General features: G+C 47.3%; 1 protein-coding gene across 7 annotated transcripts in view; it reads right to left on the bottom strand.

Annotated features, from left to right (window-relative positions):
• LOC119969228 (rho GTPase-activating protein 6-like) overlaps positions 1-27,028 on the bottom strand; it is a 782,573-nt gene that overhangs the window by 24,056 nt on the left and 731,489 nt on the right. For all 7 annotated transcript variants that reach the window (XM_038802556.1, XM_038802557.1, XM_038802558.1 and 4 more), the window contains exon 10: positions 2,486-2,583. In XM_038802556.1, coding sequence (XP_038658484.1) covers positions 2,486-2,583 — 98 coding nt within the window. The remainder of the gene's footprint in view (positions 1-2,485; positions 2,584-27,028) is intronic.

Below are 27,028 nucleotides of genomic sequence, written 5' to 3'. Positions count from 1 at the left end.
ACAGCCTTTCAGAGGAAAATAACTAGATTTCTACTACTCCTCCCATGAAAAAGTATTGTGATTTCAATCCTAAATGGCCTAGTTCCAATTATTAAGATTACAGACCCTTGTTTTCAATATCTCCACCAGAAGAAATAGTTCTCAGTGTCTACCTTATTGAATCTATTTTGACGTGTAAACTTCTTCATTAGATCACCCATCAGTCTTATGAACTCAGGGGACAAGAAGCCTGATGTATGTAATCTCCCCTTATAATTGAACTCTGTAAGCCCTGGTATAGTTCGGATGAATTTGCACTGCATTTCCTCCAAGGCTAATTCCTGTGATGCTGTGACCAAAACTAAATGAAGTACCCCAGATAGAGTCTCACCAAGGCTCCGTACGACTGAAGCACAACTCCTTCCCATTTAAAAATAATAATAATAATAATCACTTATTGTCACACGTAGGCTTCAATGAAGTTACTGTGTAAAGCCCCTAGTCACCACATTCCGGTGCCTGTTCGGGGAGGACGGTACAGGAATTGAACCCCTGCTGCTGGCCTTGTTCTGCATTACAAGCCAGCTGTTTAGCCCACTGTGCTAAACCAGCCCCTCCTATCAACCCAACGTATGATAGAGTCCAACATTCTATTAGCCCTTTTGACCTGTCCTGAAGTGATTTGTGCACTTGAATCAACTGTGAATAAGTCAATGATTTTGACTTCCACTGAGAGTAAATTGATGGAATTAAATTATCCTCTCTCAGCTGGCTGTAAAGGGTTGCGTAAGTTTGGACAATGGATATGGTTGGTAGCAAATAAATGCTCCCAACTAATTAAATTGCCATCAAATTGTCAAACTTGCTCATTGCCAACAGAATAGGAAACAAAACAAAATACCACATTCATGCAAGTTTTGGTCCCCCCCTCCCCCCAAGGTTGGAAATGTTAATGAATATTAGCCATGATATCAAGTAATAATTAAATAACAAAGTAAACATGCCTTATGCAGAGTAACCCATTAATGAAATGCTGTCCTCACTCAAGTGGGCCAATATGTGACTCCTGTGCTGCATCTATGTGAAAGACTCTTAATTAACTTATGAAATGGCCTACCAAGCTATTTGGTTGTCTCAAAAATACCATCACTGCTGCTAGGGTTGAGCAATAAATTCTGGCCTGATCATAGATACCCACATCCCAAGAATGAATATCTGACCTAAAGCACCAGTACTTTACACACTGAGTGGTGATTGCTGCCTTGGTTGAGCCTTCTCTTACCTAGTTTGCTGATGCCAAATATACATAATGAGGATTAGCTGAGAGCCTATTCACCTGTTGAACCTCCTTAGCTCCAGGGAAAGCACTGCTTAAAAAAGCACAGCTCTGACACTCTGATCTCTGCTGTCAACTGCACAATGTTTACTCATACATGGTAAACAGGTTTCAAGTGCTTGTAGTTTCAGCTATTGAAACTTTAAAGGGTCTGGCCAAGTGAAACTTTTATTGGCCTGTAGTAAAAAGGAGTTTTTTTCCTAAAAGAATTCAAAGTTTTGAATGAATAACTTGCGCTTATTTTTTTAAAAAAAACATCGTACCATAAAGCTCCTTGGTTGTATAATGTATAGTTGGTGAATGGGTATGAAAGCCCCATTACTTGGCATTGGGAGAATGAAGGCCCTTATGGGTTGTTTTGGGCATACCTTGGGATGGGGGGGGGAGGGGCATGAGGGGCCATGTTTCAGCATGGAGAGAATGAGGGGCCATAGGGAGTGGGTTGAGGGCGTGAGATGGCATGGAGTGTGTGTGGGGAGTGAGAGCCTTTCTATTTTTGTTTTTACTGGGACAAAACCCCACATCACTGAGATGGGTCTTTCAAATAGCCTATGGCTGCCTCCAAGCTTTCCCCAGGTCAGCTCGCCTGACTGCAGCCTGCATCTTGCTCCCCCACGATGAAAATCCTATGCTTGTGGACAGTTTCTCCTGAGGGGGGGGGGGGGGGGCAGGCTGAGCCGAGTATTTTACCAACTCCCACTTTCTGCCTCAAGGATAAAATTCCTCCCTCTTATCTCATTGCAGATTTTGGGATCTTGCTGTATTTCATACATCGCAACAGTGTCTTTACATCAAAAAAAAATTGCTTTTTTATAAAGATTTACTCATTACTACTTTTCACCTGGCACTATCTTTATCCTACTAACTGAAATTAACATGATTTGAGGTTTTAAAAACCAGATCACATATTTTTGATGATATTCAGATTGCATAAATAAGTGCAAAGGCATGCAGATAGTTAAATTTTATCAAACAAGATTCCTCGTGAAATTTTCTGAACAATTTTTACTTTACACACTGATTGGTGATTGCTGCCTTGGTTGTGCCTTCTCTTACCGAGTGTACTGATATCCTGCATGAACAGCAGAGGTCAGCAGAAAGAAATGTATGAGGTTATGGTAAAAAGCAGCACGAGGACTTGGAAAAAATGCAGTGGCAACAATTACTCACGATGACTGTGATGCTTTCCTCCTCAGCAAGTAGTCAACAACATCTGGATCTGTCTCTCGCAAGCTCATCAGCACCTCATTCTGTAGCTCAGGAGGCACCTGAGTAAGAATGCAAATCACAAATTCAGAATACATCTAATAATAATAATCTATTATTGTCACAAGTAGGCTTACATTAACAGTGCAAGGAAGTTACTGTGAAAAGCCCCTAGTCGCCACATTCCGGCACCTGTTCGGTTACACAGAGGGAGAATTCAGAATGTACAATTCACCTAACAGCACGTATTTCGGGACTTGTGAGAGGAAACCGGAGTACCCGGAGGAAACCAATGCAGACACAGGGAGAATGTGCAGACTCTGCACAGGCAGGGACCCAAGCCGGGAATCAAACATGGGACCCAGGCACTGTGAAGCAACAGTGCTACCCAATGTGCTATCGCGCTGCCAAGATTTGTGACTGTAATGTAACATGAAATGTTGCATATTTGCAACATATAAGGAATCTTGTTAGAAACAATTGCCCTTTCACTCTTTTATATGTTTGGCATTATCAAGACTCAATGCTGTCCGAGGACAGACAAGCGGCTTGGTAACTGCTGACTTGCAAAATAGCAAGACGCATGTTTGAGCCCAGGATTGCCTATCCTCACTGAAAGAGTCACCGGGCAGATAGCAGATGGCTCCATACATGGAGAAGTTGAAATTATTGTGCTCAAAGATTCCAGTCCTGTCTCACCTGCCTCCTAGCAACTTGAGCATAGTGTTGCAAGAGCAGAGGATGGAGATCAGGTCGCCTACATGTTCTCTTGGCCAGGGAATGCAACCTGATTAGGTATGAAGATGGGGGAATGATATTTGGGTTTTCATGCCGAATGTCACAATGGGTAGTACCCCTTCCTCTAAGTAAGTAGCTCCGAGTTTAAGTCCCACTCCAGGACATATTGGCAATGGAAAGAGTGTTTGTGGCATGGTTCAACACATTGATAATCAGTCTGCTAATCCTTCCAATACTTCCCCACTATTTCCCAAAGGACAAGTAACAAAACAAACAGACAAAATTGATCAGTGAATTGGTGGGGAGCCAGGGTTGGGGGGTTTGTGAGGTGGATAAATTGAAGGGCATGCAGACAAGTTGGCTGGTAACTACCTTGGAGATTTTATTAAAAGTAAGGAGCTGTTAGGGAAAAATGCCAACCATGGAGTGGTGTGCTCAGCTGTTGCATACATGCTCCTGAGGTTGTAGGTTCAAGTTCTACTTCAGATACTTGACTGAATAATCTAGGTTTATATCTCAGTTTAATGCTAAGGGAGTGCTGCACAATCTCAGGGGCCATTTTTCAAATGAGGTTTTAAACAAATAACCTCTGTCTGCCCTCTCAGGTGGATATCAAAGATCCCAAGGCAGTATTTTGAAGAAGAACACAAGTTCCCCATCAGTCCTGGCCAATATTTAACTCTCAACAAACTGCGAAAGAAAACAAATCATTTATCAGGGCTGCACCAATTACTCTATTTGTCATAATTACATTTAATTGGCTGTGAAGACCTTTGGGGTGTTCTGAAGTCATGAGAGGCAAGACACAAAAGCAAATTCCTTCTAATGTCTCCCTTACTAACTAACCAAACATTCATTTGTCTTTAATACCCCTGAATACAGAAGCTGCAGCACACCCAGTTCCTGTATCCTAGCAACATGTTTATTTTGTTTGCTGATCCCTACAAGTTATGACACTCGCAAACAATTGTGTTTTACTTTGTTCTCAAACTTGAATCAGGGAAGCAAGCGAGTTATTTAAGTGAAAGGTTCAGATGCCTTTTCTTCTGAGGAAGCCTGTGTATAAATATTAAATTTTCACAGATCTTGCCAAGTTGTTGTGTTACATTTTTAAAAAAATGTTAGAATCATTTGAATGGGGTCGGTGGGGACAAATATTGCTCTATTTCTACAGCCTACAATTCTCCAAGTCAAAAAACACATAAATCCATTAAATAGTTTGGACGTTCCTTGGGAAAACTGAATGCACTGTGCTGCAACATCCCTAGACCTGAACTATACACCCACGGTAAAGAAACATGTACTCTCCAAAAAGACATCTGGCAAGCCTTTTGAGTGGATGAAAAATATTATTCTGTTATGACAATGTCATGTGATGTAATGATGCCAGTAATAGTGCATGTAATTTAAACATTATGGCTCTTGAAAACATGCCACAAAAACTTCACAAATCCACCTGCAATTTTAACAGCGGTATCAAATAGTTTAAAAGAAATGCATTAAAACCTCTGCTGCAATAACAGAATAAGGGGTGCGATTCTCCGCTCCCACGCCGGGAGGGCCGCTCTGGCACCCCCCCCCCCGATTCTCCCAGACCCCCAAAATGGCGTGTCGCGTTTTGCGACACGCCGATCGGAGAATCTCCTACGGCCGTTTCCGACCGGTTCACGCCGGCGGCAACCACACCTGGTCGCTGCCGGCGTGAACATGGCCGCCAGCAGCTGTTTTGCGGCTTGTGGGGGGCGGAGAGGGGAGTGAGCAGCACGACCGTGCTCGGGAGGGGACTGGCCCGCGATCGGTGCCCACCGATCGTCAGGCAGGCGTCTCAACGGGGCGCACTCTTTCCCCTCCGCCGCCCCGCAAGATCAAGCCACCACGTCTTGCGGGGCAGCGGAGGGGAAGACGGCAACCGCACATGCGCGGGTTTGAGCCGTCATCCGTCGTGACGTCAGCCGCGCATGCGCGGGTTGGAGCCGGCCAACCTGCGCATGCGCGGCTGCCGTCATTAGGCACGCCGGCCGCGTCATTCTCGGCGCGCCGGGCCTTGACGCCAGCGACAAGGCCCCGCGGCCGAGATTCACGGCATGGCCCTCCCAGCTCCCCGCAGGGGGGGGGGAGAATAGGGGGCCAGGAGCGGCCTTCGACGCCGCCGTGAACCTCTATGGGTTTCACGATGGCGTCGGGCCTTGCGGAGAATTCCGCCCGAGATTTTAAGATGAATCTTAAAGTGCAAGTATGCCCATTACATTGCCTACAAGGAACAGGGAAGCTTGAGCAGACATTTCACCATGAAATTGGTGTTTCTTTCAGCAATCACAATCCTTATCAAAATGAATCATTTGATTGGATGAAGAACAGAAATTTGCAGCATCCGACAGCTTGAAATGAACAGCTAGTTTATCTGTTCACAAAGGGTCATCTGGACTTGAAACGTTAGCTCTTTTCTCTCCCTACAGATGCTGCCAGACCTGCTGAGATTTTCCAGCATTTTCCCTTTTGGTTTCAGATTCCAGCATCCGCAGTAATTTGCTTTCATTTCACCTAGTTTATCTTCATAGAGAGCTCAGAAAAAATTGAAGAAGAGGACCAAAAAGAGAGGGTGCAAGAACGTAGAAAATTGCATTTCTGTAGCGCCTTTAATATAATAAAACATCTCAAACTGCCGAACAAGAATGTCATCAACAAAAGTGTTGGCACTAAGCCATAGGAAATTTCAGGATAATTGACCAAAAGCTTGATCAAAGAAATAGGTTTTAAGGAGCATCTTAAAGGAAGCGTGGTTTGGAGAGGGAATTCCAAAATCGTCAGCGCAGACAGCTAAAAGTCCTCAAAAGTGGAATGATTAAAATGGAGTGAAAAATGTCCAAACCATAATAATAATAATAATCTATTATTGTCACAAGTAGGCTTACATTAACACTACAATGAAGTTACTGTGAAAAGCCCCTAGTTACCACACTGTGGTGCCTGTTCGGGTACACTGAGGGAGAATTCAAAATTGTCCCATTTACTTAGGGACATGTGGGAGGAAACCCACACAGACTCGGGAAGAACATGCACACTCCGCTCAGACAGTGACCCAAGCCGGGAATCGAACCTGGGACCCTGGCACTGTGAAGCAACAGTGCTAACCACTGTGCTACCTGTTGTGTTATGTACTCTGGGATAACACAGGCTGCAACTCGATGCGGCTTTGACCAAAAGATACTCCAGCCGTTGAAGTAAGTTCAATATGATTTATTGAACCATTAGCACAGTTCTCTATGAGTTCGACTCTCCTGCTAATCTTGCTATATAACTCAGTCTAACTAACCAGTCTGCTCTAAGCCATGTGGTAGGTGTGATGCTTCTGATCTGCCCCTGTCCTACTCTCCAAGTGTCGCCTGCGGAAAGAAACAGAGCATGTGTGCCCTTGTCCTTATATATGGGTCGCGTAATGCCCCCTTGTGGTAGTGTCACCTCTGGATGTCTTGACTGCCCATTGGTCGTGTCCTATTCTATGTGTTCATTAGCTGTATGTCTACATGTCATGACGCCTCAAGTGCTCCCTCTAATGTTTACTTAGTCTTAGTGTATTTACATTAACCCCTTGTGTATTTGCAGTGATGCATATCACCACACTACCATACAGCCCAACTACAGAAGTGGAGTAGTCAAAAAGGCCTGCAGGGCTGTAGGAGGCTCCTGACATAGAGGCAAGGTCCTGCAAGGATTTGAAAACAAGTACTAGAATTTTATAACTGAAGCATTATCCGACCTGAAGCTTATGTAGTTCAGCAATCACAGGGTAGATGGATGAGGAGAACATAGTGCAATTCAAAAATGGGCAGCAGAGTTTTGAATGGACACAAGTGAATAGAGGGCTGAAGGTAGGAGGCCAGCCAGGACAGCATTGAAATAGTCATGTTTTAAGGGGCTTCAATAGTCTTTGAGCTGTGGCAAGGGTGGATTCAGGTGATAGTACAGAGGTGGAAGTAGGCAGTCTTGGTGATGAAGTAGGAATGTGATCACAAACCCGTCTCAAGGTCAAAAGCAATATCAAGGTTGTGAATAGTCTGGCTCAGTTGCCAGAAACGGTCAACAGAGAAGAGAGTTCGTTCGTGACAGTGTCCAAAGTCAATGGCCAAGGTCTTTTTGATGTTTTGTTGGTGCAATTTTCTGCTCATCCATTTCTAGATATTGGGCAAGTAGCCTGACAAATCAAAGGAGACAGATGGGCCAGAGAGCTGGTGGTCAGATAGAGTTGACTGTCATCAGCCAGCACCCTGACTTACCGGCAGATGCAGGAAAGGAGGAGAATCCACGCCCTCTCCTCAGCACACTCCTGATATACGTCCAAGCGATCGAAAATAAACTGGATGAACTTAATGCCAGACTTGCATCTCAGAGGGGAAGTAAGATACTACTGTGTGCTCTGTTTCACGGAGATATGGCTCACCCCTGCCTCACCAGACTGTGCTATACAATGTGACAGCTTCTCAATGCACTGGATGGACTGCATGCGTCGTCGGGCAAAGCGAAGGGTGGAGGGGTTTACCTCCTCATCAATGCCTCCTGGTGCTCGGACATGGCGAATTACTGCTCCCCGAATCTTGAATACCTGACTATAAAGTGCTGCCCGTACTACCTTCCATGGGAGTTCACTTCTGCCATTATCACAGTGGTCTACATCTTACCCCAGGCGGAAGTGAAGAAGGCGCTTGATGCACTGTACACCCCTATAAATAACAATGAAACAGAATACCCAGAGGCCTTGTTCATCGTGTCCGGGGACTTCAACCAGGTCAACCTCAAGAGTGTACTGCCAAAATTCCACCAACACATCTCCTGTCCCACCAGAGATGCCAACGCTCTCGACCACTGCTACATAAACATCAAGGGTGCTACTAATCCAAACCTCGACAGCACTTCGGTAAATCGGACCACTTCGGTAAATCGGACCTTTTCCTGGCATACCAGCAAAAACTTAAGCGGGAGAATACAGTTAAAAAGGTCATGCAATGCTGGTCCGAGGCAACAGGAGAGCTCCTACTTGACTGCTTGGAGTCAGTGGACTGGTCTGTGTTCAAGAACTCTCCAACCTAAACAAGTATGCCACCACCACCACAGACTTCACCAGCAAGTGTGTAGAAGATTGCGTGCCAAAGAATGTAGTATGTATGTTCCCCAACCGGAAACCATGGATTAATCGGGATATTCACTCCCTACTGAAGGCCAAGTCTGAGGTGTTCAAGACAGGCGACCCTGATCCTATACAACAAATCCAGGTATGACCTCTGCAAAACCATCAGGGATGCCATGAGACAAAACCGTACTGAGCTAATAATAATAATCTTTTATTGTCACAAGTAGGCTTACATTAACACTGCAATGAAGTTACTGTGCAAAGCCCCTAGTTGCCACATTCCGGCGCCTGTTTGGATACACGGAGGGGGAATTCAGAATTCTCAGCTGGTACGGGAATTGAATCCACATTGCTGGCCTTGTTCTGCATCACAAACCAGCTGTCTAGCCCACTGAGCCAAACCAGCTCCGAGTCACAGACTAATGGCACAGACACTCGGTGGTTATGGCAAGGCTAATTAAACAACCCAACAGGCTACAAAGAAAATCTGAGTAGAATCTTTGGCAGCAGCGCATCCTTCCCCAAATAGCTCAATACATCTGTGCTCGGTTCGAGCAGGAAACCAGCAAACCATTGCCAACTGCACTACCAGCCTCAGACATCCATACCTACTAGCACAGCTTATGAAGTCAGTTCAGCGTTATTGAAAGTGAACCCTCGGAAATCAATGGGTCCTGACAGAGTCCCTGGTCATACACTCATATCCTGCGCTGACCAATTGGCAGGTGTGTTCGCGGACATCTTCAACCTCTCCCTACTCTGTTTCGAGGTTCCTACCTGCTTCAAGAAGACCACCAGCATACCAATGCCAAAGAAAAACCAGGCAACATGCCTCAATGACTACCATCCGGTGGCTTGACATCTATCATTATGAAGTGCTTTGAGAGGTTGGTAATGAGACACATCAACTATTTACTCCCAGAATGCCTTGGTCCATTGAAATTTGCGTACAATCACAACCTGTCCACAGTAGACTCCATCTCTCTGGCCCTACACTCATCCCTGGAGCATCTTGACAAGGACTCCTATGTCAGACACCTATTCATTGACTACAGCCCTGCCTTCAACACCATAATCCCAGCCAAGTTCATATCAAAATTCCAAAACCTAGGACTTGTCTCCTCCCTCTGCAACTGGATCCTCAATTGCCTGGCCCATTGACCACAATCAGTAAGGATAAATAACAACAACTTCTCCATGATATTCCTCAATACTTAGCCCCTACGATACGCCCTATATGCACAACTGTGGGGCAAAATCTGGCTCCAACTCTACACATTTGCTGATGACATGACTGTAGTGGGTCAGATTTCAAACAACGTTGAGTCAGAGTACAGGAGGGAGATAGAGAACCTAGTGGTGTGGTGCAATGACACTATGTCTCCCTCAACATCAGCAAAATTAAGGAACTGGTCATTGACTTCTGGAAGCGAAGTATCGGACATACCCCTGTCTGCATCAATGGTGCCAAAGTGGAGATGGTTGATAGCTTCAAATTCCTAGGACTGCACATCACCAACAATCTGTCCTGGTCCACTCATGTCTACGCCACGACCAAGAAAGCACAAACGTGCCTATACTTCCTCAGGAAACTAAGGAAAATCTGCATGTCCACATTGAGTCTTACCAATTTTTACAGATGCACCATAGAAAGCATCCTATCTGGCTGCATCACAGTCTGGTATGCAACTGCTCGGCCCAAGACTGTAAGAAACTACAGAGAGTCGTGAATACAGCTCAGTCCAAAACGCATGCCTCCCACCCATTGAGTCTGTCTACACTCCTCGCTGCTTTGGGAAAGTGGGCAGCATAATCAAAGATCCCTCCACCCGAGTCATTCTCTCTTCCAACTTCTTCTATTGGGCAGGAGATACAAAAGTCTGAGAACGCACACCAACAGGTTCAAAAACAGCTTCTTCGCCGCTGTTACCAGACACTTGAATGACCTTCTCATGGACTGAACTGATCTCTTCACATATCTATATAAAAGCAAATTACTGTGGATGCTGGAATCCGAAACGAAAGTAAATGCTGGAAAATCTCAGCAGGTCTGGCAGCATCTGTAGGGAGAGAAAAAGCCAATGCCTCGAGTCCAATGACTCTTTGTCCAAGCTTTGACAAAGAGTCATTGGACTCGAGGGGTTGGTTCTTTTCTCTCTCTTCACATATCTTCTCTACTGTGTACTACTACACTCTGTATGCTTACCCGCTGCCTGTGCCTATGTATTTATATTGTGTATTTATGGTATGCCCTATGTTCTTTTCATGTATGGAACGATCTGTCCTCACCAGGCATTTTCAAAGTGGGGGTCACGACCTGCGTTTGGGTCGCAGCCGGGTGTCGGGAAGATCGCGGAGCTTTCAACAATGCGGGCTGCGGGTAGCTTTAAAAATGGTGGCTGCGACCAGCAAAGAAAAGGGACTGGTTTAGCATAATGGGCTAAATAGCTGGCCTGTAATGCAGACCAAGGCCAGCAGTGCGGGTTCAATTCCTGTACCAGCCTCCCCGAACAGGCGCTGGAATGTGGCGACTAGGTGCTTTTCAAAGTAACTTCATTTAAAGCCTACTTGTGACAATAAGGTATTTTCATTTAATTTTCATTTCACATGTGTGTCCGCTCATCAGCGCGCATGCGGCCTGGGAGTGCTGGGACCTGAACCCGGGTTCAAAGTGTGATCAGGCATGCCAGTGGCTGACTGCGTGGTGATCACAGATGATGAACAAGGCTATTACCTTAATCTGTTTTGCATACATTACTCAAATGATCTAGAGAGAATATATATTCCTCATGGTTTAAACAAGGACAGAACTGAACATTTGGCAAGGGATATAATGAAAGCCACGGGGAATCATCACATTGTCGCCTTCTGTGTCCTGAAGGGTGGCTATAAGTTTTTTGAAATCCACGCTTTCTTCCTCGATAAATTGTCCTCGCTGGCTGATTAATTTCCTGATGAAACTTGGCTCCTAACTATGAATTACCTTGCAGACATCTTTTCCATTCTAAATGAACTAACCTAAAATTGCAAGGGAAAGATGATGATTGCTTTCAGCACTGTGAAGAAATCGCATCTTTCCAAAACTCATTGAGAGTTTGGCAAGCCCGACTCCAAATAAAGCTGACTGAAGTTCTGTGCCTCAGCTTTGACAATACAATAAAAACACAGCACAAGTCAATGGCATTGTCAGCATTCTACAGTACCGTATCCAGGGAGTATCCAGAGCTGAGTAAAAAAAGCATTTTGTTGCTTTTGTCCTTCACAACGACCTACATGTGCGATGTTGCATTTTCCATCCTCGAAAAGAGGAAGACGGCACAAAGGAACCGGCTGAATCCTTCACCCGATTTGTGCATAGCCCTCTCCTCCTGTGAACCTGATTGGAGTGTGATCGTGAGGACCAAGCAGGCTCACCTCTCACATTACAGGTAAGAGAAAATGGTGGGTCGTAAATGTTGGCCGGCGTAGGTGGCCGATGTGGGTAGCGAAGGTCAGCCACTTAGTAAAAATGAGACCCAGGAAAAAAGTTTGAAAAACACTGGTCTGGACAGCATGCAGAACAAAACATTTCACTGTACCTCGGTACATATGACAATAAATCAAATGCAAATCCATTTATCAATCGGGAAAAGCAGAGTTAACTTTTCAGGTCTGACATTTCATCAGAATATAAATGATCATAGACTTGAAATATTAACCTAGTATCTCGCCACAGATGCTGCAAGGACCTGCTGAATACTTCATAATTTAAAAATTGTTTTATTTCAGATTTCAAGTATCCACAGGATTTTACTTTTTTATGGGGTACTTGATATAGTGTTTTTGATGTCGCTGAGGGACAGCATGTAGACGGGAAAAAGGGAGGCCAATGAAAGACCTTTGGAAGAATCCAGAGGTAACGGTGTCCTAGTGGAAAGAGAAGACGTTCAATGTGATTCACTGGCTATGATTTGAAAGATCAGGGGCGGAATTCTCTGACCCCCCGGGGGATCGGAGAATCGCCCGGGGCCGGCGTCAATCCCGCCTGCGCCGTGTCCGGAATTCTCCGCCCCCCCCGAGATTCGGCGGGGGGGGTATTGCGCCGCGCCGGTCGGCGGGCTCCCCACGGCGATTCTCCAGCCCGCGATGGGCCGAAGTCCCGCCGCTGACAGGCCTTTCCCGCCGGTGTGGTTTAAACTACCTCCCTTACTGGTGGGATTGGCGGTGCGGGCGGGCTCCGGGGTCCTGGGGGGGGGGGGGGGGGGGGGGGACGCACAGGGCGATCTGACCCCGGGGGGGGGTGCCCCCACGGTGGCCTGGCCTGCGATCAGGGCCCACCGATTCGCTGGCGGGCCTGTGCCATGGGGCACTCTTTTTCTTCTGCCCCCGGAGGTGGAAGAGACCCCCTCCCCTGCGCATGCGCCAGTATGACATCAGCAATCGCTGATGCACCGGCGCATGCGCGGCCTTACGTCGGCCGGCGATGTCCTTTCGACCCTGGCTGGCGTGGCGCCAAAGGCCATTCACGCCAGCCGGCGGAGTGGGAACCACTCTGGCGTGGGCCTAGCCCCTCAATGTGAGGGCTTGGCTCCCTAAAGCTGTGGAGAATTCCGCACCTTTTGGGGCGGCCCGATGCCGGAGTGGTTCACGCCACTCCGACAGGTTGGGACCCCCCGCCCCGCCGGGTAGGGGAGAATTCCGGCCCAGATTGGAACCAGGCAAGTGCAGTCTCACTGGGCTGGGTGATAATGGAGAGGCTTTTGAGGAGTATGGTACAATCAACTAAATGATTGGTTGAGAATGATGAAGCGAGTCAGTTAGCTCTTGTTACTGTCAAGAGGATGTAATTTTTAACTGACAAGAACCATTTCAGTACTGTGACCGGGGAGAAAATCTGAGTGGAGGGATTTAAACACAGAACAATGATAATGCTTTTTATGGTCCAAGCAGATTTAGTGATGAATAGTCAAACCAGATGTCCATCATTGACAGTCATATCGGGCAGCATGGTAGCTCAGTGAGACAGTAAGACTGGACAGTTGAAAGGGAGATGGTTCAGAGTGATACAAGGAAGTGCAAAGTTGGCCTTATCCATACTAACCATGATGGGAGTAGCGAGGCCACATAAGATGGGGAGGTCAAGGGGATGGCCATGAATAGGGTTGGGAGAGTTTATATGCAGGGTAAGATTTAGGAAGGAAATTAAAGTAATTAATTCAGAAAGAGTTGAAATGAAGTTGAAATCAAAGGATGAGAAGTCACTTGGTGCCAAAAAAATAAAGCAGAGAAGATATCCTGGAGAGAAAATTGGCATAAAACATGGATGAGTGACGCAAAGCAAGGATTTTAAACTAAGAGGTATGAAGGCCGAAACGAGGTGAACTGGTCAAAGAAGGAGAAGATGCTAGAGGAGAAGAGAAACAAAACAAAGTACAATTTAAAGATGGGACTGCACCACTACCACTGCCCTTTGAGTAGGGCAAATGATGGAAGATCTAGCTAGGCAGTGAGCTTCATTAAGAAAAACAGTGGCAAAGTCTCCTGAAAGCTAAGATACATGACATAAATAGTAAAAGATGGTCAAAGCTCATTAGAGTCCAAAAAGGAGATCTTCTTGTGGAAGCAGAGAGCATGGCTGACATACTATATGAACATTTTACATCTTCCTTACCAGAGAAAAAGATACTTCCAAGTTAACAATTAACGATGAGGCAATAGTGGTATTGGATAAGATAAAAACAGATAGAGAAGTTCGTTAAAAGGTTGGTAATCCTTAAAGTAGAAAAATCACCTGCTCCAAATGGGATGCATCCCAAGTTACTGAGGGTAGATGAATAGAAATCAAAACTTTGGCAATAATTTTCCAATTCTCCTTGAAGACATCAATCGGGACAAAATTAATTGTCATATATACACACACACATATATATATATATATATATATAAGATGACCCACACTTGGGTTCAGAGGGCCATCTTCAAAGCTTGCAGATGATATGGAATTTGGAAAAATACATGGACCTGTACTTCATAAGAGTGGCAATCCGAATCAAATTGCCACTCCACTCCTTATTAATTCCCTGGAAATCCAGCCTGACCTAACTCAGGCTGGGCATTGACTCTTTCGATCGAGTGTTGGAGAGTTTTTTTTTCATTTGTTCGTGGGATGAAGGCGCCCCTGGCAAGGCCAGCGTTTGTTGCCCATCCCTAATTGCCTTTGAACCGAGCAGCTTGCTCGATCATAAGCCGAGCAAGAGTATAAAAGTGAGGAAGTTACGCTAGGCTTTTATTAATCAATGGTTAGACCTCAGCTGGAGGTCTCAATTGTGGGAACCACACATTAGGAACAATGTCAAGGTCTTGGAGAAGGTGCAGAAGAAATGTATTTGTTGCAATGGCACCAGAGGTGTGGAACTTCAGTTATTGGGAGAGATGGAAGAGCTGGAGGCTCATCCTCCTTTGGGCAAAGAAAGTTAAGAGGAGATTTGATCGAGGTATTTAAAATTATGAATAAATTTGATATGAGTGAATAAGAAGAAATTGTTTCCACCGTCAGATGGAAGATGATTGGAAAAGAACCAGTGGTGACATGTGGAACTTGTCTTTCCACACAGCAAGTTGTGATCTGGAACGCACTGCCTGAAAAGTCGGTGAATCACAATAAAATTGGATAAAAAAATAGAAGGAAGAGGTTACAGGGTTATGGGAAAAGAGCAATGGACTGAGATTAATTGTGTAGCTCTATGAAAGTGGTAGGGTGGGCCAAATAATCTCATTTTGTGATGTTGCATTCTTTGATTACATTTTGCATTAAGTAGCATCTTTACTATCAGGGTACAAAGTTGGTGATTGTGTCACAGAATTAGTAAGCCAGAGGCTTGGACTAATAACCCAGAGAATGAGACTTGAAATCTGACCTGGAAAGTTTGAAAATTTTAATTCAGTTTTTAAATTCTGGGGATTGAAAGACTGATATCATTAAAGGTGTCAGATTGTTGTAAAACCCAACTGGTACACCAATATCCTTTAGAGATACCTGGTCTGGCTTATATGTGACCCCCACAACAGCACACAAATGGTGCTGGGCTATTGGCTACCTCCAGAAGTGCGTCAAATTGCTACTAGTTCAAGAAAAAGACCCATCGCCACCTTCTGTGAAATTAGACTGAGCAATAAATGTCACCCCTGCCAGTGATGCCTACACCTGAAGATCATGATTAATAAAAGCAATCCAAGTACTCAGAAGTAGGGGAATCAGGAGCAATGACCGAAAACACCACAGATTTTGAAAAGGCTATCGTTGGTGGGGAGAATTATACCAGGAGGAGAGAGATTAAAGGGGGTGGGTGTTTGCATAAAGTAGAGCTAAAAAAGATGGATGTTGTAATATCCATGAAGGAGTGGGGGTGGATAAGGAGGGAGAGGCAAAAAATATACAGAAAGCCACTGAAGAGTTGAAGGGGAGAAAAATATGTCTAGAGGAGCGATGGCAGGATCTGTAGAACCAAGAGAAGGATTTTCAGTTCTATGCCTTGCGGCATCAGAAGTCAGTGCATCGCAGTGAGGTAAAGGAAAATGATGGGCAAGCACACCTTGAACGCAGGACAGAATGCAAGCAGCAGAGATTTTGAGTGTTTGCAAGAGGGTCAAAGTGAGCAATCTTCTTGGGTTGTGCAAACTCAGGCAAAGATGCAAATCTATTACCCATCTCTAGGTTGCCCTCAAAAGATGGTGGTGGGTTTCCCCTTTGAATTACTGCAACCGCTGTGGCAACAGTGATGGCACAATATTGTTGGGAAATGATTTCCTGGATTTGGTTCCAGGTTTAAGGGGATAGGGTGGAGGTATGGGCTTAAGTGGGGTGCTCTTCCAAGGACCAGTGCAGACTCGATGGGCTAAATGGCCTCCTTCTGCTCTGTAAATTCTCTGAAATCTTTGTTAGACTGCAATGACAGTGCACTAATCATGGAGATAGTAAATATTGAATCCCGAACCGACATCTCAGTTAAGATTTTCCGATGCAAATATCATCAACCTCAAACATTAACTCTCTCTTCAGAAATGTTGCCTGACCTGCTGAGTATTTCTAGCACTTTGTTTTTATGCCAATTAAAACAAATTGGCATAAATTTGTCCTCCTGGACAGCACTGAAATCTCTTGACGTTGATGCGACTGCATCAAGCCAGAAACGTGATGAATACCTCAACACACTCATAACGTGAACTTTTTAAATAACAGACAGGTTTTTCCTGAAAGGTTAAAAACATCAATGGGCAGGATTCTCTGCCCCGCCGCACCAGTTTTCTGGTGTGGTGCGCCCCTGCAGCAGCAGGATTCTCCATCCTGCCAGCCAGCCAATGGGGTTTCAAATTGTGGGCAGCCCCATGCCATCGGGAAATCCCCAGGACAAACCCGCCAGCGGACAATCCAACCCAGTATCTTGAAGTCAAGTTGGCAATTTTACTGATCAGTTAACTTTCTAATGAACGGTGAAACTCAACCACCAACTCATTCCCAGATGTTAATAGTCGGGGTCTCAGCAATAGAGGCATCACTGAAGGTCACAGGAAGGCAGTTGAGCCATTTATTGCTGCTGGGGATCATTATAATACTTCTGTACGATGGACATTCCCTTCCACAGCCCAAGTCTGGATGTTATTCAGCTTGTGATACTTGCCAGGATGTGCTGCTTTATTAGTAGAGTTGTAATTAACAGGACTTCTGGCGGCGGCCATGAGTGAATGGTCGCATATTTGGTGGCTCGCGCTCAAAGTGGATTTTGTTGATCCTTCCCCACCCGTATAGGGGACTTTTTGAGTACAAAAGGTGTGCGAGTGCCCAGGGAAGGTAATACTCCTCTGGTGAGATCAGAGTATGGATCAGAGGATGAGGAGTGCCACAAGAAAGAGAGAGCAGGTGGAGGAGGACAGTTTTTGTGGTGCGCCACAGGTTAAGATGGCAGAGGGCAAGGGGGCAGTGCTGCCCGCCCAGTGGTTAATGGAGCAGCTGGTGGAGTTTTTAAATAACAAATTTCAGCAACAGAGGAAGGAGGCCTTGGACAACCTGGCTACGGTGGTGGAGCCACTCAGAGCAGCGATTGAGAAAATGTGGCCGAGGCTGAAGGCTCAGGAAGCGATGGGGGAGTGTGAGGAGTGGATGGCCTTGTTGGAGGTGGAGTTGGGGATGGTGGTGGACATCTAGAAGAGGCTGAGAGAGAAATTAGAGGACCTGGAAAATCGCTCCAGACGACATAATTTTCAGATCGCTGGGATGCCTGAGGGCATCGAGAGAGCGGAGGCCACCAAGCATGTGGTGAGGATGCTGGAGCAGTTGATGGGGGAGGGGGCCTTTGATCGGCCCCTCGGGGTGGATTAGATGCACAGGGCACTGAGGAAGAGGCCGCAGGTGGGGGATCCGCTGAGGACAATGCTGGCGTAGTTGCACCAGTTCGTGGGCAAGCAAAAGTACTTTGAAATAGGCGAGACAGACCAGGAGGTGCACCTGGGAAAGGAGTGAGCTGCGGGTCTACCAAAACATGAGTGCAGAGTTGGCGAAGAGGAGAGCCGGTTAACCAGGTAAAGGCTGCTCTATTCAAGAAGGGAGTGAAGTTTGGGGTTTTGTATCCTGCCCACTTGTGGGTGACCCACCAGTACCAGGAGTTTGATTTTGACTCGCCGGAGGGAGTGATGGACTTCATGAGGGACCATGGACGGGGAGGAGGCTGACGACTAACAGTGAGAGATTTTGGGGGAATATGGCCGATTTTCAGGATATAAATTAAACATGGGAAAGAGTGAGGTGTTCCTGCTCATTGTTAGCGGGCAGGAAAGAAGGTTTGGGGAGTTGCCGTTCAGGGTGGTGGGATGAACTTTAGATAACTCGGTATCCAGGTGGCGCGGAGCTGGGCCCAGTCGCATAGCTTGAACTTGGCCTGATTGGTGGAGCGGATGGAGGCAGATTTTAAGAGGTGGGACATTTTGCTATTGCCACTGGGATGCAGATGGCAAAAATGACCCTGTTGCCTAGGTTTTTGTTTGTGTTTCAGAATCTCCCTATCTTTGTCCCCAAGAAGTTTTTCAGGAAAGTCAAAGGGTTGATCTCGGGATTTGTGTGGGCGGGGAAGGGCCCACGGATGCGGCGTGCTTTTTTGGAACAGGGGCGAGGGGGGTGCTGGCATTGCCAAATTTGACAACTTATTTTTCGGCTGCAAACATTGCAATGGTGAGGAAATGGGCCATGGAGGAGAGGTAGGATTGGGGACGGATAGAGGCGGCATTGTTTAGGGGAATGAGCTCGAGAGCTTTGTTGTTGGTGCCTTTGTCATTCTCCCTGGCCAGGTATTCAATTAGCCCAGTGGTGGCGTCGACTTTAAGGGTGTGGAGGCAGTGTACGCAGCAGTTGGGGTTAGAGGATATGTTGTTGCGGTCGCCTATTTGCGATAACCATAGGCGCAATTGGATTCAAGGTTCCAGGATGGCGGCAGGTGAGAACTGAGTGCTTCGGGGACTTGTTTATAGGGGGAAAATTTGCACGGCTCGAGGAGAATGGTTTTAGGTACCTGCAGGTTCGGGATTTTGTAAGGAGAGAGGTGCCTTCTTTCCGGGGTTGCCGTCTCCAGAGCTGCAAGATAAGCTCCTGTCGGAGGACGAAATAGGGGAGGGGAAGGTGCCTGATATTTGCAATGAGTTGATGGAGTGGGAGGGCACATTTGCTTCACAGCTCCAGGGTCCCAGATTCGATTCCCAGCTTGAGTCACTGTCTGTGCGGAGTCTGTACATTCTCCCCGTGTGTGTGAGAGTTTCCTCTGGGTGCTCCGGTTTCCTCCCACAGTCCAATGATGTGTAGGTTAGGTGGATTGGCCATGCTAAATTGCCCTTAGTGTCCAAAATTTCCCTTAGTGCTGGGTGGGGTTACTGAGTTATGGGGATAGGGGGAGATGTGGGCCTGGGTAGGGTGGTCTTTCCACGAGCCTGTGCAGACTCGATGGGCCAAATGTCCTCCTTCTGTACTGTAAATTCTATGATTCTATGATGTCCAGGAGGAGGGAGGAAGAGTGGCCAACGTATTGGCCCTTGTCTCCCTGATAGGCCTGAGACAGATTTTGTTGTGTTGGTGGGGACTCTGAGCTGCCAAAGCAGGGGTGTGGCTGAGCGACCTGGCAGAATTCCTGAGGTTGGAGAAGATTAAGTTCGCTCTGCATCATTGACTTTGTCTACATATGTGTTTCTGAAACCCACCTCCTCATTCACCTGAGGAAGGAGCTGCCCTCCGACAGCTAGTGATTCGAAACAAATCTGTTGGACTTTAACCAGGTGTTGTAAGACTTCTTACTTTGCCCACCCCAGTCCAACGTCGGCATCTCCACATCGAAGCAACTTTTGAGGAAAGCCTGCAAGGATTTCCTGATGCAGCTGCGATTGATCCCCAATGACCACAACCATCTTCCTTTGCATCAGCATGAACCCAGGTACTCAAAAATTCCCTCCTCAACTCAGTGTCCTCAATTTTGCGAGGGTGATTTAGTACAGCACTTGGTTGAATATTGCCTTGATGTGGAATTCAGTTATTCATTGCAACAATACTCAATTTCTGTCGGTGTTTTGGTATTCAGCAGATAGTTAGCTCTGTGATATATTCTTACTAGATTGCTGCCTTGATCAACAGTACACTTGGCATGCTATTCTGCACTCTCTATTGAACTGGGGTTGGTATCCTAGCTTGATGGCGATGACAGACTTAGTGTTATGCTGGGGTATGAGGTTATAGATTGCAGTGCCATATAATTTTGCTGCTGCTGAATGCCCACAGTATCCCACATGAACAGAATTTTGGGCTACTATATCTTCCCTTAGTCTTTTCCACTTGCTACATATGTGTTCATGCTAATGCTCAGCACAGTTTAAGTGCTAGTATTCACATTGAAGAGAAGGCCTGGCCATTGGTGACATTGAAGTTCCCCACCCAGATTATAGTGTCTGCTTTTGTCTACTTCAGTGCTTTCTCCATATAGTGCTCAAAGTGGAGCAGTACAGTTAGTTTACTAAGGAAGGCTATATAAGCACGAGATTTCTTTGGTCCAATTTGACCTGCCCATAATCCATGAGACTTCATGTGTCCAACCGCTGTTTACTGCTTCTTTTTTTCTTCATTTAAAATTTGTTTCCAATTAAGAGGCAATTTAGCGTGACCAATTCATCTACCTTGAATACCTTTGGGTTGTGAGGGTAAGATCCACACAGACATGGGGAGAATGTGCAAACTCCACATGGACAATAACCCGGGGCCGGGATTGAACTCAGTTCCTCGGTGCCGTGAGGCAGCAATGCTAACTACGGCACCACCGTGCCACCCAACTGTTTACCTAGATGGGGTTATCCTGTCAATGGGAAAGGGCCATATCCAGGGATGGCAATGAGAATTTCATGATTTTTCGCTGATGGATGAGAATCTGGAATATTAATATGTCAGACCATTGCTTGAGTAATCTATGGGACAGCTCTGCCAAATTAAGACACCAATCCCCAATGCTATTCACAAGGAATTTTAGGGGTAACTGGGGCCAGCATTGCCAGAGCATTATCCTGATTTTAAACAACTAAACTGGTTATACATCTAGAACTGACAAAAGTCTGTTGCAAATGCAGTTGGCATTTACGGAAGTTGTTACATTTGGGTCATGATAGATTGTTCAAGGGAATGTTGCTGAGGTTGCTTAAATAGATTGAGTATTGTTTTCACTAGTTTCAGTGGCTAAGCCATGAACAGCACCATTGTTTAATAATCTAATTAGCCAAGTAACTCTGTGATTTAGTATAAAGGACTATACTTGCGCAAGAGGTTAAGTATTCATGTTTTCTACAGAGTTCATTATGAATAACTAAGCAAGCAAAGTATGCTTGTACCATCGAGACTAGTATGATACAGAACGTGTAGTGAGTATAGTGTATTGCCCATTGTATTAGCTAGGGGGAAAGAGTAAATTAGAAACTGCCCACTGGCCACTATCCAAAAATAACAGATTAATGGCTTGCCCTGTCCACTCAGTGCATTGTCTTTGTAACTTTAAGGATAGGTTTGGGGGGGGGGGGGGGGGGGGGGGGGGGGGGGGGGGAAGGAAAAGAATCAAAGTCAAGGAATGGGGTGAATAATCAGGGTTGAGGGCTCAACGCTTGTTTGCACGGAATCAAGAGGCACTGGGCTCACGTCTCTGCCCGGATCCAGTTGCCCCAAGGCAGATATCACCATACCGTTGACCCTGGCCATTCGGGATGAGCAAGCATATAACCCTCCTGTCTGAACCACCAGTGTATGAGAGCCTGAGGGAGGGGCGAATCAGATGGAAGGCAGGGAGGCTAAAAGGTGAGTCTAAGTGGGCGAGGACATAGGCTGGGGCCAGTCCTGTTCTGGAGATGGGAGGGAAACTGAGCTGTGAGTAAGCTGTCGCTGCTGGCTTAGGTTTGGATCTGGCTGCTTCCAGGACCAGAAGACCGATTGTCCAGGAGAGGTAACGATAGTCAGCAGCGTCGATGCCAACGTGACACTCGCTCCATTTCTCACAGGAATTGGATTAATATCGGAATGGAGCCAGTGAACTGGCCATCTTATTTATAACTGCGGTGGAGGAGTACAGTCTCCAGCAGCAGCATGCAGTGGCACCAGGCAAAGACCCTGTCGAATGAGGCCAGGGGGCCTCAGGGCAGGCTCAGGGCTAGAAGCCGCGCCAGCCGTGCAGGGGGTATGAAGGTGCCAAAAAGAGACAGAGGGTCTACAGAACTGGTGTGCCCTTCATGGAGCTGTTTGGCAACATGGGCTGCTGATAACTCTGCCTCACAAGGGTGACTGTGCAGCACCAGTGCCAGTGTCCTTGCAGATGTGGCGCCACATGGCAGCAGAGAAGACTTGCTCCCTGTGGCCGTGAAAGTCACGGCAGCCCTAAACTTCTAAGCAATGGGGTCCTTCCATGGGTGACCTGTGGGGAATATCATTGGCATCCACACATAGGTGCTTCCATGAGGTGATGGATGCACTTTATTCGAGGGCTCTAGACTACAGACATTTTGAACTTGACCAGGCACAGAAGGATAAGGGGGCTACGCACTTTGGGAACATAACTGGTCTGCCAAAGATGCAGGTGTGATTGACTGCACCCATGTTGCTATCCATGGCACCAGGGAATCCCCATCATAAATCAGGAGAGGTTCCATTCCCTAATTGTGCAGCTAGTGTGTGACCAACAGATGGGCTTCATGCATGTATGAGACTGTTTTCCAGGGTAAGTGCATGACCACTACATCTTCGACTAATTGCTGATCCCTGGAATCTTTGAGGGATCCCCAGGCTGCAGGGGTGGCTGCTTGGGAACAAGGGATATCCCCGCAGGTTGTGACTAATGACAGCAGAGCAGAGTCCACAGGCCACAACAAAAGCCAGGTACAATGAGACCTAGGGCGCGATTCTCCAACCCCCACGCCGGGGGGGCAATTCACGCCACTCTGCCCTGGCACACGCACACGATTCTCCCACCCCCCACCCCCCCCACCAAAATGGCGTGTCGCGTTTTGCGACAGGCTCCTCGGAGAATCGCTGCTCCAGTCGAGCGGTGATTCTCCGGCCCAAATGGGCCGAGCGGCCTGCCTGATACGACTGGTTCACGCTGGCGCCAACCACACCTGGTCGCTGCCGGCGTGAACAGCACGCAACCGCTGCGTGTGGGGCCTGTGGGGGGCGGAGGGGTCTGGCCCGCGATCGGTACCCACCGATCATCGGGCTGGCGTCTCTAAGAGACGCACTATTTTCCCTCCACCGCCCCGCAAGATCAATCCTCCATGTCTTGCGGGGCAGCAGAGGGGAGGACAGCAACCGCGCATGCGCGGGTGATGTCATTTAGGCGCTGGCGGCCGCGTCATTCAGGCGGCGCCGCTTTGACGCGGGTGTCAAGGCCCGGTGCGCGAGATTGACACGCCGCCGCTCCTAGCCCCCTGGGGGTGGGAGAATAGGGGGTGAGGAGTGGCCTCCGACACTGGAGTGAAACACTCCGGTTTTCACTCCGGCGTCGGCACTTTGTCTCCCTTTGGGAGAATCGCGCGCCTGCATTGCGACCCGATTGGCCATCAAGCTGTAATCAGCCGGTTGAAGATGTTTTTTGGCTGCCTCAACATGTCCAGTGGAGCTCTCCAATATAGTCCCCAGAGGATCTCCTGCATCGTCATGGTCTGCTGTGCCCGACACAACCTGGCTCTGTAACAAGTCAATGAGCTTCCTGAGGATGACATTGAGGAGCGGGACATGGCATTGGATGAGGAGGATGTGCAGGGGGCCATTGAGGAAGAGCCCACTGAGGATTGAGAGGATGGACAGCAGACGAGGGCGCACATGAGCAGGACGGAAGAGACACCCTTATCGTTTCCTGCTTCACGGAGGAGGACTAGCTCGCTTTCCGACAGCATGATCACCCCAGGACGTCATGAGGTCTCTGCAACCAGGGGATGAAGGTGGCCAAGATATCAATCATTAGGGTGTGCGTGCTGCCCGTCAATGTAGGAAGGTGATGATAATTTGCAGTGATAAATGGTCTGTGATGTTCCTTAGCTACTGCTTATGCCGAAGACACGTCACCTGGCTGGAGCACGGCTGAGACTTGGGAGCCAGCAGACCTCCGACTATCCGATCCCTGTGATGTTCCTGCCTCCATCAGTTGTGCATCAGAAGCAGTGTGGTGCTCAGATAGTGACCCAGAGGCCTGCCTGCTGAGGCCATCCACCGAGGTGTGTCTCCCTGTGCTGGTGGATGGTGCTGGTGATAGCAGTGATTCTTCTTCCGTGTCCTCCTCTGACATTTCCTCATAGATTATGTCGACTGTGGGTGATGTGCCACTGCTGGTGAATAGGCCAGGCTGTTCGGGAAATGCTCCGAAAAGGCAAGGAAGATGGTAAGAGCACACGGCCTGGTCAAGAGTTTGGACTCCACAGAACTCACTTGCGTTTGGTCATCTGGATGAAGGTGCAGTGGCTCTTCACTTTTCTCTCACAGAGCCACCTCGCTCTCAGCACAGGCCCTCTCCAGCTCATTCCCTGCAAGCTCCAGAGCTTTATCCTTGAAAGGTGTCAGGATCTTCACCACCCGTTTTCTCTCACTCGTGGCGGTGTGAGCAAGCTTATCCTGCAAGAACACATATGTGGGTGATGTGAGGTAGTCACCTGGCGGGTCAGATGTCATTGATAGCTGCCATGTTTGAGGACTGCGAGTGAGCAGGGAGAGTTGTTATGAAGAGTGCCAAGGGGGTGTAGGAAGCTTGTGGAGGTTGGGTGACTGGGACCCTGCAAGGTGGCAGCATTTGGATCGAGGTGACATAACCAGAGAGTATGGGAAGGTGGAGTGCTGAGACACGACTGGAAGCACTTATCCTGGTAGAACGGAGTAGGTCATTCACCTTCACGTGACACTATACCTCTGTCCTCTTGTGCAGGCTGCTGGTACTGAGCAGTGCCAGGACCATGTCCTAGGCAGGATTCATCACCTTGCTGGAGGGTCTCCTGTCGGCATAAGAGTATGTTGTTGCCCGTCCCTGCCCACGGCATCCAAAATTCATGCCCTCCATGAATCCTCACTGTCATCCTCCTGGCTTGAATGATGGAAAGTGCTGTGGGGCTGCTCAGCTGACCCCTGGGGCAGGTGAATCAGACTATTCGCACTTCCGGCCTGGAATTTTTCACGCAGGAAAAACAATGTTTTTCAATGCGCCTGAAAATTGGGATCAGGATCGTGCTACCAGGGCCAGTGGGAATCGCACCGAATTTCTGGAAATTCTGTGTAGTAAGCTTTTCCTCATATCGCCACTGGCTCTTTTGTCTGTCACCACTGATGCTTGGCCCTTCCACGAACAGCAACATTTTCTCTCTATCAAGTTTGACTAGGCATGTCATGATTTTGAACATCTCTAACAAATCTCCTCTTAACCTTCTCTTCTCTAAGCATAACAATCCCAGCTTCACCAGTCTATCCTCTGTCCCAGGAGCTTCTCCAAAGCCTTTACATCCTTTTGAAATACAGTTCCCAGAATTAGCATGATCTAACGAGAAAAATAAATAATCCACTCTGGGAGGTTTTAGAGGGGTCGGCTATCCAATGGCACTTTGTTTTTCTTTTGGACCTCAGCAGAAGCTCCGCTTGTCAGCGCAGGAAGAGATCTCTCGACCCTCCAACGTGACACCTGGACTCTCCCCCCTCCCCCCCCCCCCCCCCCCCCCCCCCCCCCCCCCCCCCCCCCCGCCCCCAACTCACCTGTTGGGAGGTCCTCGAGCTCCCAAGCACCTCACCTTATATGGCTAGGTCACTCCCGGACCCAATCCCTGGTACGGGCAAAATGCCATTTGGGAACCTGGCTCTGCCAGCCTGCCCAGGTTCCAACCTCCCAGAGGCCTCTGATCACCCTCCGCATGCTGTTCTGCCTGGTCCCCGTTTGTGGAGATCAGAGGTAAAAGGCACCCGACTGGGGTCTCCTCGGCCGGCTGGAAGATCCTGCGAGCCGGTTAGATCTGGCACTGGCAGGGTTAAGTGAGCTTTCACGAGGCGTAACGACCGTCAGAAATCCCAGAAGAGGCCTCTTGTGGAACTACCGGCCTGGTCCCTTACCAATTCTAGTGGGACATGGCCAGAAAATCGAGCCCAATATTCCAGTTGAGGCCGAAACAGAAGAGTAGCTTAGGGAGTCACAACTGCAGTTCCAATAACATGCAATTTGTGTTAAAATTAGAAATTGCACAGAGAAGAAACAATGTGTGACAAATGCAGGTAACACCAGTGCCATTTCGGAGGGCGGACACATGACATATTGTCTAGGCACAGCTGATGAAGCTTTTCATCTATTTTGCTCGACTGATGTCAGCTAAGGCTCTGTAATAACACTGGCACTGAATCAGAAGGTTGGCAGTTCAAGTCCAATTTTGGCAACTTATTGATGCAATCCAGGCTGTGCAGCATTAAGCGAATGCTGCACTGTAGGAGGTGCCACCTTTCAAATGAAATATAAAAGTAGTATGTAAAAGGAAAAAGATTAGTGAAGATAAATATAGGTCCTTTACAGTCCGAAACGGGAGAATTTATGATAAAGAACAAGGAAATGGCAAAGCAATTAATTTTTAAAATAAATTCCAAGTACCCAATTTTTTTTCCCAATTAAAGGGCAATTTAGCATGGCTAATCCACCTATCCTGCACATCTTTGAGTTGTTGGGTTTGTCCACAGAAACACAGTGAGAATGTGCAAACTCTTTACAGACAGTGACCCGGGGCCGGGATTGAATCCGGGTCCTCGGCGCCGTGAGGCAGCAGTGCTAATCACTGCGCCACCATGCTGCCCTAATGGCAAAGTAATTAAACGGCTACTTTAGTTCTGTCTTCACAGAGGAAGACATAAATAACTTCCCAGGAATGTTAGGGAACTAAGGGTCTAATGAAAAGGAGGAATTAAAGAAATTATTACTAAAACAAAAGTGCTGGAGAAATTAATGGGACTGAAAGCCGATAAATCCACGGGACCTGATAATATACATCTGAGGGTGCAAAGGAGCTGACCATAGAAATAATGGTCATCTTCCAAAATTCTGTAGATTCTGGAACAGTTCCGGCAGATTGCAGGGTGGCAAATGCAACCCTCTTTAAAAAGG

The sequence above is a fragment of the Scyliorhinus canicula genome, chromosome 7 (assembly GCF_902713615.1).
Source record: "Scyliorhinus canicula chromosome 7, sScyCan1.1, whole genome shotgun sequence".
Classification (NCBI taxonomy): Eukaryota; Metazoa; Chordata; class Chondrichthyes; order Carcharhiniformes; family Scyliorhinidae; genus Scyliorhinus; species Scyliorhinus canicula.
The sequence above is the reverse complement of the archived record's forward strand: the minus strand, read 5'-3'. Positions and strand labels throughout refer to the sequence as shown.